The following is a 12,629-nucleotide window of genomic DNA, read 5'->3' on the forward strand; positions in this document are numbered from 1 at the left end:
AATCATACTCTTTCCACTAACCCATGGCACTTCTCTAAGCATGATCTCTCACATGGTAGCTAACGTTCTACACTACCCTTTTTTGGTGCATATTTATTCAATATTTTAGGTTTTATATGCCTTGAACTAGATTGTAAATTCCTCAAACGAAAGGCCATGTCTTGTTTTTTTTTGGTGTATTTCTAATAAATAGCACATACTACAGTAAACAACTGTCAACATCAACTAGCATTATGCATTCATAAATGTTCATTGAGCATCTACTGTATAGCTGGCACTTGGCAAAAAAAAAACCCAGACATACAGCAATAAACATGTTTGAAAAGTTTCTAAGGATAAAAGCAAACAAGTCAATGGCTTTCCTGACTTTTGAGCCGAGACAGGAGCAAGAGAAGACAGCAGCTGTGGTATGACCAGGGTAAGAAGGTCTTAGGCAGAAAGAACAGCAAATATGAAGGCCGTGTGGAGAAAACTAGCTCTGTGCGTCCAGGAACAGAATAAAGGTCAATGTGGCTAGAACAGAGTCAGAGAAAGGGGTGGCTGAGGTAAAGTTAAGGTGGAGAAGATGGGAAAAATCATGCATGGTCTTGGCATTTTGGATTTTATTTCAAATGCAAAGGGAAGGCCATTGGGGGATTTTTAGCAGGGAGTGACCCGCTCTGCTTTAGGTTTATAAACGCTCACTCTGGCTGCTGGGTGGAGAACAGATTTTACAGTATTCAAGCATGAAAGCAGTACTAAAGGTGAGTGCAATGGTGGCCAGTGGTGGCGGGTGAAATGTTAAGGAGTGGTCCAATCCAGGATGTATTTTCAAGCAAAGCAAATGGGACTTGCTGATAGTTTGGATGTTAAGGGTTTGGGAAAAGAACAAATCTGGAATGACTCCTAAGTTATTAGCTTGAGCACCTGGGTAGATGCTAACATGGGGAAGATAGTGTGGGCAAGACAATGGGTAGTATATGAATGGAGGAGTGGGCAGTCAATACTGTAGTTCTATTTTGGCCACATTTGAGATGCCTTTTAGACACTGTTAGAATGTAAGTTTGTGAGGGCAGGGACTCGGTGTGTCTTGTTCTGTGCTGTCTCCCCAGTGCATGAAACAGCACCTAGTATATAAGTGTAAGTATATATAAGTATATCAATAAAATCTTGTTGAATGAAAAAAGCCAAGGGGAGGCATTGAGAAAGCAACTGGATTTATGAATGTTTAAATCTCTTGCGCAAATGTAGATTCTTGGCAAAGCATAAATACATTCCTCCTTGGCTCCTACATGTGCAGTAAAGATCTCTAAGAGAATGGTTTTTGAAAGAGCTGAATTAAATATCCTAATAGGGTCAGTTAATGCAGACCTGGAGAGAAGCTCAAAATCCTAGTCTCGAACTAAAACATGTCTGGTCTTCCTACACTTTTTTTTTTTTTCTTTTTTTTTTTTTTTAATTTTTTTTTTCAACGTTTATTTATTTTTGGGACAGAGAGAGACAGAGCATGAACGGGTGAGGGGCAGAGAGAGAGGGAGACACAGAATCGGAAACAGGCTCCAGGCTCTGAGCAGTCAGCACAGAGCCCGACGCGGGGCTCGAACTCACGGACCGCGAGATCGTGACCTGGCTGAAGTTGGACGCTTAACCGACTGCGCCACCCAGGCGCCCCCTTCCTACAGTTTCAATGTCACTGAAGTGATATGTCTGATGGCAAAGAACGCTGGGCCTTGAGGTGACAGAGGGCTGCTTCTCTGAGTCATTTTTACTATTTGTGATAATAATAATAATTAACAACAACAAGAACAATATGTCTCAGATATGTCAAAATTCTTATTTGCCTATTTGTTAATTTCCATTGCATTCATTATTATTTCTATCAGTCCCGGGACTGAAGCACTGACTTGATGCCTGCTTTAAACAGAATAAAACAGGCCCCCACCAGTCAATTGGCAGTTCTCATTTTGGGTTGGTTAAATCCTAGACACATGATGGGAGATTTAAGAAGAGTAACTTAAGAGAATACAAATATCCAGTCATAGTAACAAAAGAGTTTGGATATTTAATATTTCAAAACCAAGTTCTGCACTGCAGCATGAGTACTGAAGAATGAAAAAAAAATGCAGAAAGAAGAAAGGAAGGAAGGAGGGAAAGAGAAAACAAGCAAGTAAGCCACCACATTTATTTAAAATTTACTTTGGACAACTCTCCACTCTCTGCACTAATGGATGATCCCAAAGACAGGAATCACTGTCCCCCTGTTTGTTTTGGGATACAGCTTTGTTCTTGTCTTTGAATTCCAGTGGGACTCATGGTGTAGAGCAGTGATTCTCAACCACTGGTGACAGCTTTTGAAAAACACAGATCCCCGAGCTCACCATGTATCTATGGAGTCAGAAACTCCTGGGAGCAGGCTACAAACATGTATATATTTTAAAAATATTCTGATGCCCTTGCCTTCATTTGGCTAATCAGTGAAAAACACTGTTCATGGGAATCACATGAGACATTTGAAGAATGAGCGCAGGCATGGAAGTCCTGATTCCAAGGTGCACGGCAGCCTTCCTCCACCACTTCTCCTGTTGTCCTAAGATTGAGCATAGCTTCCCTTCTTCCTGATCCTTTGGAAGTACACATGGACTTCAGGACTTAAAATTTTGAATTTCAAAAGCCATCTCTATTGGGGCATAGGTTTCATGCAAAATAGAAGTAGACAGTGAGAGAAAAATACAATAGAGAGGTGTGGTCAAGAGAGGGAGATAAAGAAATAAAGTAATAATTTTGTTTTGTTTTGTTTTGTTTTGTTTTGGTATCCTACATTCTCAGGCACGAGAGGAAAGGAAGTTTAAAAGCCAAAGACCTGAAATCCCCCTTCTGCCTGATCCTGTAGAGATGACAACTGATCCTAATGTTCTTCTGGGACAATATTCTCAAACACCTCGAGATGCAATTATCTTCCCCCTCTCTAGGACCACAGCCTCTCAATTCAGAGATGCCACATTTTCAATATCAGGAAGTGAGCCCATGCATTAAAGTCAACAAAGATGTCAAATTCATTATACATGCTGAAATCATAAAGAATATTTTGAGTCCTCCTATAAAGAAAATGGCTTCTATCAGAGTAAGAGAACCAAGTTGAGGAAAAAATGCTCCTTCAGCTTTTGATTTAATAGCACAAGATAGACGATCCAAGAACACTGGCTCTGGAAGCCAGATCATCTGGATTCAAATCCTAGCTCTAAAAACTTCAGGTCATTTAATAAGCCTCTCTGTGCCTCAGTTTTCTCATCTGTTAACTGGAGAGATCATTATAAAAGAAATGGGATCTACTATTATTGTTAGTTATCTTAGTTTTAGAGTTTTGTTTTCGTTTTTTTTTTAAATATATATTTTTAAATGTTTATTTTCGAGACAGAGAGAGACAAAGCATGAACGGGGGAGGGTCAGGGAGAGGGAGACACAGAATCTGAAACAGGTTCCAGGCTCTGAGCTGTCAGCACAGAGCCCGACGCGGGGCTTGAACTCACGGACCGCGAGATCATGACCTGAGCCGAAGTCGGCCTCTTAACCAACTAAGCCACCCAGGCGCCCCTGTTTTTGTTTTTTTTGTAACCAACACTGAACCATTTGTGTCTTAGGTCCTCAATGCTTTACACATATCATCTCTCTGTATACTCACATAACCCATTTGAGGTAGGTACTATTATTATCTTCATCTAAAGATAGGGTAGGGATTAGGTAGTTAGCTTGAGGTTATGCATCTGGGAATGGTGAATTAGAACCCGGCAGGCTGACCCTACAGTTGCACCCTGACTGATGATGTGCTGTGATGCCCCTCCTCATTCTGAGCCCTGTTATTCACTGAGAGTCACTGAGTAGAATCCTGGAGTGCTGATTTCAAGAACTGCCCAGCACAATTTGCTGCCAGTCTCCAGGAAGATTAGCCTCCTACTAATAACCTTTCTCTTAGAATACTGCCTTACACAGCTGAGTCTTTGTGGTTTAATTGCCTACTGTATTTTTTGGTTCAGAAATTTCTGGACTACAACTTCTGTTAACTCAGGAAGGTATGGTGAAATGTTCTGGAGAATGAATATAGTGTCTAATTTTGGAGGTGCCTCTGGGGAGATGTGCTTTCCCAAAGGGAAATCTGGTTTTCCACAGTGACCTGAAATTTCCCTTACCCTTAAGGGACTTTATTAGCAATCCACCCCAAGAATATTCAGATATGAGGAATAAATTTGTATAGCAGCCATAAACAGATGATTTACTTGGTTGTCTGCATAAAAGGGGGAGAGGAATCTTTGAGAGGAACTTTTTCTAACATGATTGAATATACAAATTAAAAAATAGTATTTTTTCCAAAATATTTCAAGTGAAGAATACCCTTGGGCATGAAGACACTCCCCCATCAATCCCCACCATTATCATATGTCATGCATTTTCCTTACTGTGCAGAAATGGTCTTTCTTTGGCTATGACCAAACATACTTTTAGATGTTGGAAAATGCCAAAGTGATCATCACTTATGAAGGATTCTGGCTGAAAGGACCCAGGCCGAAACAACTGTACTCTGGCCAGATGGTTATTCTTGCAGTTCTTTCCCAAGAAGTTAAGCTGCACCTTGGCATTCTTTATAGAGGGATGGGCCTTTAAACTGTTGAACTGACATCTAGTGAAACCTACAAGACAGAGGGATCAAGTAACAACTGAGTGTCACTTTGGACTGCTGGCGTTTGTGTGGCTGGAGAAATAGGTTGATGATGACCAAACAGAAGGAGGTCAGGGAATGTCACCTGGGGCAAAGAGCTAAGTAGAATCCCTCCAGAGTCCTCTGGGGTCTCAGAATAACTGTGGGCTAAATCTTGGGCTCATGACCTTCCCCTGGACCACCTGGTCCAAAAGCGGAGCTCAGATAAATGTTCTTGCCAAGAACTACTTGACAAGCAAAAACTGCCCTCTCAGGCCATAGGGAAAAGTGAACCTTTTGAGCTGAAAACCAGTACCCCGTCAGAGAAATCAATTATCTATTACACAAAAGAGCATCTGGTGTGGGCAGTGGTGGTTATAGAGCCAAAAATTCACTCTGTTGACAGATTCTGAGGCCTAGCTGTAGATGCAGACCATGATGAGTTCTAACTACCAAGGTCATCAATGGGTGAACAATAAGACAGGAAGCAGTGGGCCATGTTGAAGAGGCATAAGGTTTGAGAACTAGTGACTCAGAAATTTGATCCCAGAATACCACCAACCCCCATGTTCCACCATAGCCCTCAGGAGTGAGGGGGGAAGAAAGGTGTGAAACCAAAGGGAGTAAAGATGGTCTTCAACCTTTAGTAGCTTCTCATCTTTTCTCAGCTCATGTGCTTGAGTATGTGATCTCTTTGGTGAAGTTATCTACCAAAAAATGCCTCCCTGTCTCCTCTAGAAAAGATAAATGGCTCTGGAATTTATTCTAAAAGAAATGAAAAAAACAGTAAAATCAAAAGGAATGTGGGCTAGAGTAGAGGCTGGATAGGGGAAGAAAATGGGGGGAAAACCCCCAGTATGATTTGAAATTGTCAAAGCAAGGGACTATGGGTGGCTAGGAAGTGAGGTTGCTCAACTTGAAAAGAGAAAGATAGAACACAGGTTTCTTGGAGATTTAGACCAAGAGTATGGCTACAGATTGTGTCCAGATCAAAAGGGTTCATGAAGACCTACTTCCCAAATCAAGCAAAGCAGGACTAAGCCTACTCCCCACTCCCACAGATCCAACTTCCACTGGCTTGAGGGCTGACCCCTTGCATCTTCTGTTTGCTTGTGAGGATAAAGAGAGGACTGTCTTTAAAAAGTTACTCTGGTGTGCACCAGTCTCGATGTTGGCAGGAGAAAGAGGAATAGGGTGAAACACTGCTTCCAAGTCACAATCTAAGTTTATTTTATTTTATTTTATTTTATTTTATTTTATTTTATTTTATTTTATTATTTTATTTTAATTTAATTTAATTTATTTTATTTATTTTGAGAGAGACAGAGATAGCATGAGTGGGGGATGGCCAGAGAAAAAGGAAGAGAGAGAATCCCAAGCAGGCTCCACACTGTCAGTGCAGAACCCAACACAGGGCTTGAACTCATGAAACAGCAAGATCATGACCTGAGCCGAAACCAAGAGTATGACGCTTAACTGACTGAGCCACCCAGGCGCCCTTGTAAGTTGATTTTAAATGATTTATCTCCTGGCCTTCCTTCATGTAAGCCATTTTTCCAGTTATTTTATGATTGTACTTTGAATTGCATTTTAACCATATTTTCCTAAGAACAAATGTTATGCAACATTGCCCGAAAGGCATCAGGGATTTTCTCCCCTTTCCCCACATTACAGTTAAGTCATTGTGTAAAGTATTGTTAGAATTTGGGAAACTTCTAGCTCAGGATCATGTTCAAATGACAATCAGGAGCAAGCTGCCTCCCTAGACAATGAGTCTTGCTCATAACAACAACAGGCTGTCTTCTCATCTAGAATATCCTCCCTTCCCTGTGATGTTCCCCCTCTATCCCAGCCATCCCTCAAGGCCCAGCCCCAACCTCCATAGCTGAGCAGAGAAAGCTCCGATCACCCATCTAGACACCCCAGCTCCCACATCTGTGCCACTCACACTGCACGTACTTTCTGCCTTTTTTGGTAGTGATTTGTGCTCGTGCCTGACTACAGTTTAAGACTGGTAGCTTCTGGCAGCCGCAGACTGTTACTCATTTTCCTCAGTGCTTATCCACAATGGTGTCCTGCTTCTGAGAAGTGCTGAAAATATGTTAACTGAATAATTGAATGCATAAATAAATGCATTCACTGCTCCCCTAAGTGACTAGCACTCTTGCCATGGAGCTAATATTCTCTCTTGTCTTTGAGATTCTCCAGTGTTTCAAGCAATATATATCTTCCTTCCAAGGAGGACAGTGCATTTATTTTGTGTATCCAATTTTGACAGAACCAAAGTATGGTCTTATAATGTTGTCGATTTTTATCATATACTGCTAATTTCTCTTTTTTTACTTTATGTTTTTAAATATAATTTATTGTCAAATTGGCTTACATACAACACCCAGTGCTCCTCCCAAGTGCCCTCCTCAATGCCCATCACCCACTTTCCTATTTAAAGGAATATGTTTGCCACACTGATGAAAAAAAGAGAAGGCTATAGCACAAGAGGTGCTCAATAAGTAAGTCTTAAATGAATGAATGAATGAATGAATGAGTGATAATAGGAAATCAGATAAAAATAGAAACAGAAGAAGAGTAGAAAAAGAATAGATGCACAGGAGATTTAGAAAGGAAGTAGAAAGAGAGGATAAAGGGAAAGGAGACTCAAGAGTAATTAAATTCCCAATTAGCAATTCTGGTTTTACTATAAACTTGAACTTGGTTAATTAATTAATTAATTAATTATTTATTTTAAAAGATTTTTAAAAATGTTTATTTGTTTTTGAGCGAGAGAGAGAGACCATGAGCAGGGGAGGGTGGAGAGAGAGGGAGACACAGAATCCAAAGGTGGCTCCAGGCTCTGAGCTGTCAGCACAGAGCCTGATGAGTGGCTCGAACTCACCAACTGCAAGATCATTCCCTGAGCCGAAGTTGGATGCTTAACCGACTGAGACACCCAGGAGCCCCTTGAACTTGATAATTTAACAAGTAGAGAGGAGAGCCACTGTAGCAAGAGTTATATGTCAATATATTTTATTACTGGTCATGTTGATCTGGAGCACTTACTTAAGGTTACGTGTATACTGGGTGTCTCCACTGTTCTATTTCCCTTTTGAAATTCATAAATATTTTATGGAGAGATACTTTTAATTTTTAGTTATTTAGTTATTTCTTTAAGTAATCTCTACACCTAACATGGGGCTTGAACTCACGACCCAAGATTAAGAATTAAGTGCTCTTCCTATTGAGCCAGCTGGGCACCCATTGTGAAGAGATACTTTTAGGCTAAGCCAGTATCTTGTTTCTCATCATAATTTTGCCCAGTAATATTAGCATTCATCAGTGGTTCTTGCTTGTAGCAATTTATTGCTGGGGGATCCTAATGGTGATTTCCTATTTTTCTCATCCTGCCACATTTATTAATTGATTCTTTTATAATTAAGAGCTACCCCTCCCCTCCTATTATTTTAGCTATTCATTTATTTATATCAGTATGGACTCATAAATACTTATTCTATGAATCATAACCCAATACTATCATTATTTATTTTGCTATTTAAGCTTTACTTTCTTTGTGAGTCAGGGATAATGACATCCACCTTACACAACCATGATGAGGATTAAATGGGATTTAAAATGTGAAAATGTCTAGTCCAGAGCACCTAGTAAATAAATGCTAGCTCCTTTCCTCCCTTTTCTTTACAGAAGGTAAAGCCACACTACCTTGGAGGCAAGACCCTTCTAACCATGTGAAAATCTGAATTTAAGAATTCTCTTTTAATTTTCTTTCTACACTAAGGTATATAAAGCAACTAGAAGTTAGCTAGCCAGTGTTGCCTACTGGAGGTTTTTTCTCATCTGCCTGTAGTGACCATACATAGGACTGATTTTTAATCAGTATACCCATAATTTGTATGAAAATAGATGCTTGAGAATACTTGAAAACAGACTGTTCTCTTAAGTAGTTTAAGTGTTTTCCCAGAAATCTTGTTTATGTTCTGAAGTTGCTTAGCTAAACTATTTTCAGAGATAGTCCAAAGCACGCCTCAACCCAGCTGTGCTTCGTATCATCACTAAATCTGAATTAGCGAAATCACTGATTCATCTTTGATTCCCGAGGTTATGGGAGTGAATGGAAGAAACTGAAGTTTTCTTTCTCCAAAATTAATTTAAAATTAGACTTTAAAAGTTCAGGCAAAGCAAACTTCAGGTAGAATTAGAACGAGAACGAAAACAACAACGGACAAGGATAAGGTCCTAAGGCCGTGAGAGTGAGTAGATCTGGAAGTTTAAAGCAATACACAAAATACAGTAAAATCTACTAATAAAACACTCAATTTACTGGAACTTCCATTTTCCACCCTGTTTTTATCAGTAGGGAAAATCAAGAACATCAGGAGATTTATTTTAAAAAGCGATTTAGGGGCAGTGTGGTTCACAGGCTCTCAAGTAGACTCCCAGAGTCTACTTACTTGCTTTGGGGTGGGATCAAGTGCCACCCCTCCACGTGAGCCTGGAACAGGTAGTGTAGTGGTTCACAGCCCAGGCTCTGGGGCCTGATGATGTAGGTCTGGATATCACTATTGTCATTGACCACCTATGTAACTTTGGCCAAATGACTTCATGTCCATTTGGTGCCCCAGTGTCCCCATTGGTAATATGGAGCTAATGAGAGTATCTGTCTCCCAGGGTTGTTGGGAGGAGCAAATAAATGGTACGTGTAAAATGATGAGCATGACAATGCCAGACGGTATCAGCAATTCCTGAGGATAACAGATCTCCTTTTGAGGAATGCTGTTTGGGGCATGTCTGGACACAGAATTGCCTGGACTCAGCCTCTAACACTTTCTGCATCCACTGGGCCTTATCACGGTCACTGACATTTACCACCATCATTGGAGTCATGATCGGCAGGCTGTGGAGGCTGCGAAGTGAGCTGCCACAGTTGGAAAGGCTTTAAGTAACAAAGTCTGACTGGTCTTCTGTACATCAGAGATATATGGGACACAGATCAGGGGCAACCTCCGCATTTTAGTAGTTTACTGGATTACTAAATTAAGAAACTACTCTATTTGTGGAGTTAAGCCAATCAACAAACGCAGATGGAAATTTTGTGTTTTAACATTCAAAGAAAAAGAAATTAAGCTTAAAAGAAATAAAATGTAGAACAGAAAACTCTGGGTGTGGGGTTATATGGGGAAAGAAAATGTTCTGTAAGCCTAAGAGCACAGCATCCCCTGGTCCCGGCACTGGATGGAGACCTGCCTTTCCTTCCTTGGTCCAGGACCACACCATGTCAACCATTGGCTCTTTTCCACCCAGCCAGCCCCTATACCTCTCACAGGGTCTTCTGCTCAAGTATTCCAGTATTTCCAGTCTCTGGTCAAAACTGTTCTCACCAGCTCTGGGTTCTGGTAAGGTCTCAGAGGCTTTGGAGGGACTTTCTGGGGCTGAGGATTTTGATGGCATGCAGGGAACAGGAGTGGGGTGATTGATTGCCTCTCAAATCCACATTTGTCCCCATGCTCCTGACCCAGATGTGTTGGTTTTTAAATTTCTGCTTAGAAGCCCTGATAGTGGAAGAAGGGGTGGGCTAGACAGATCCATGGCCAGAGATCACACTGTCAAAGATATGTGGTTTTAAAAGCACTTGTAGGAACAATGAGGGGAATATTGGAAAATGGGCCCAGGGAGAGTATTTTGGACTGGTTGTCCAAAGGGAGAAGGCCCACGGACTTGGTGCAGATAGGATCAGTTAGGCCAAGGGCAGGTTGGAGGGAAGTGACAGAGAGGGTGACAATGTGTTGTTGATCTCATTGCTTGGAAAGAAAGCAGCCACCATGGAAGTCACAAGACCAATAGGTAGATGAGACACCAATAACAGACAAACCTAAAAGGAGAAACACGTTTAAAAATCACTTACTAGCAATTGAATCGCCACATCTCCAAGTGGTTTCTTACCTCATTAAATCTCATCACAAGATCTTCCAGGGCATTGGGTTCTCCGTTCTGGGAGTTAAGAATTGATGCTGAGATGGACGCTTTGAGGCAGGGCAGGGATGTCTGGCATTCTGGAGAGCCCAAGTCCCGGGTCAAGAAGCAAAGGTAGTCAACTGGCAAGACCCTTCGGTAAATGTTCTGCTCCTGCTCCATCAGGATGCTGGCGACTTCCTCTGGGAACTGAATGAGGGGCTGCAGATCAATCAGCTCCTTGCTGATCCCAGCTGAACTTGAAGGGAGGGCACTAGAATTGGCCATGGAGGTGCCTGGCTGACGTTCTGAAATAAAGCAATGAAAGTTGTGGTGACACCAAGGTTGATATCCTTACAACAGATGTTTACTTGAGAGCCACTAAAAATCTTACAGGTTTCTTAACCAAGTTTCTGCTTGGTGAATAGTTCTATACTATCTTGTTATGGAGACCCTTCTGATAACTGTCCTGCCTGCTTGCTACTGCCCCCTGCGGGTGGGGAAATGCTCAGTTTCCCATTTTCAGAAGTGGAATTGGTCTCACACACCATTCTCTAATCAGTTCACTGTGACACTTTGCAGAGTAGTAGGGAATGAAAATGTACCATTTGTTTCTTCATCCACCAGTGCTAACCACCAGAGTAAAAAGAAATGAGGGTGGGTGTGGGCACAGGAATTGAGATGGAAGAGGAAAGAAGGCTGGAGGGGAAGAGGCATGTACATGTATGTATGTGTACCTTGTGTGTAAACACCCAGGAGTCCCCGGGGACTCTCTGCACACAAGGTTCAAAGCTTCAGTCTACCTGCCAACCTTCCACCCTCAAAGACTGATTCCACTGAGAACCATTTGGAGGTTTGCAGGGACAGAATCACTTGTAAAAGTAAGGGAGGAATAGGTAATAAGGAGATATATCTACATAAATAGAACAAATAAATAATAGATTGCCTCTCAAACCCACATTTGTCCCCATGCTCCTGACACAGGTGTGCTGGTTTTTAAATTTCTGCTTAGAAGCCGTGATAATGGAAATATCCACAAGTGGCAGTAAGAAACTGGTGAGGGAGGGAGAGCAGCCAGTGCATTAGACATAAGAACCAAATGCGTTCATAGGCTCCAAATTATTCCCTTAGCACAAATTCACTTTATTTTGACCACTCTCCCTATCTTTTTCTTTTTTTAATTTTTTTAACGTTTATTTATTTTTGAGACAGAGAGAGACAGAGCATGAATGGGGGAGGGGCAGAGAGAGGGAGACACAGAATCAGAAGCAGGCTCCAGGCTCTGAGCCATTAGCCCAGAGCCTGACGTGGGGCTCAAACTCACAGACCGCGAGATCGTAACCTGAGCCGAGGTCGGACGTTCAACCGACTGAGCCACCCAGGCGCCCCTCCCTATCTGTCTCTTAATTTCCTGCCTACAAGTCATTCATTCATTCATTCATTCATTCATCTACTTAACCAACCATCCATCCATCCATCCACCCATTTAAAAAGTTATTCAAAAACCTATGATGAGCACTAGAACAGAATGTCCCAAGTATGATCAGTTTTGTGGCTAAGTTGGGGAAATGTCATGTATTCATGTCACAAATCCTCTTCCTGGAAACACGAGGCACACAGGTATACTGTTAAAGGCTCTAAGGGGTCTTGCAGTAAAGAAATCCATTTACATTGCTTAATCCAGTGCTTCCCCAGAGTCACATTTTACATATCACACCTACTAAGCCACTCTGTGTAGATCAGAGCTGCCGGGAGCCCCTCAGGAAACGTTGATCTGCATTGCGGGCCAAACTGCTCCTACTCCTCATCCAGTTCACACCTTTTCCTTCCCAGAGGTCCCTTCCTGGCCAGCTCCTCTTCATGCTTCTTATAGTGGTTCATGAGGGGACCACATTTTATTTCCCCAGAATCTTTCTTACATTCCTGATTTCTTAAAACAGCCTTATTGGCCCTTTGGCAGAATAAAGCCCTTCAGATGGCATGGCATTCCTCATTGCCG

General features: G+C 41.7%; 1 protein-coding gene across 1 annotated transcript in view; it reads right to left on the reverse strand.

Moving 5' to 3' along the window:
* The window catches only part of PLCE1 (phospholipase C epsilon 1), a 197,143-nt gene that overhangs the window by 137,656 nt on the left and 46,858 nt on the right, over nt 1–12,629 (reverse strand). The window contains 1 exon segment of the mRNA XM_030334220.1: nt 10,622–10,938. Coding sequence (XP_030190080.1) covers nt 10,622–10,938 — 317 coding nt within the window.

Source organism: Lynx canadensis, chromosome D2 (genome assembly GCF_007474595.2).
Source record: "Lynx canadensis isolate LIC74 chromosome D2, mLynCan4.pri.v2, whole genome shotgun sequence".
NCBI lineage: Eukaryota > Metazoa > Chordata > Mammalia > Carnivora > Felidae > Lynx > Lynx canadensis.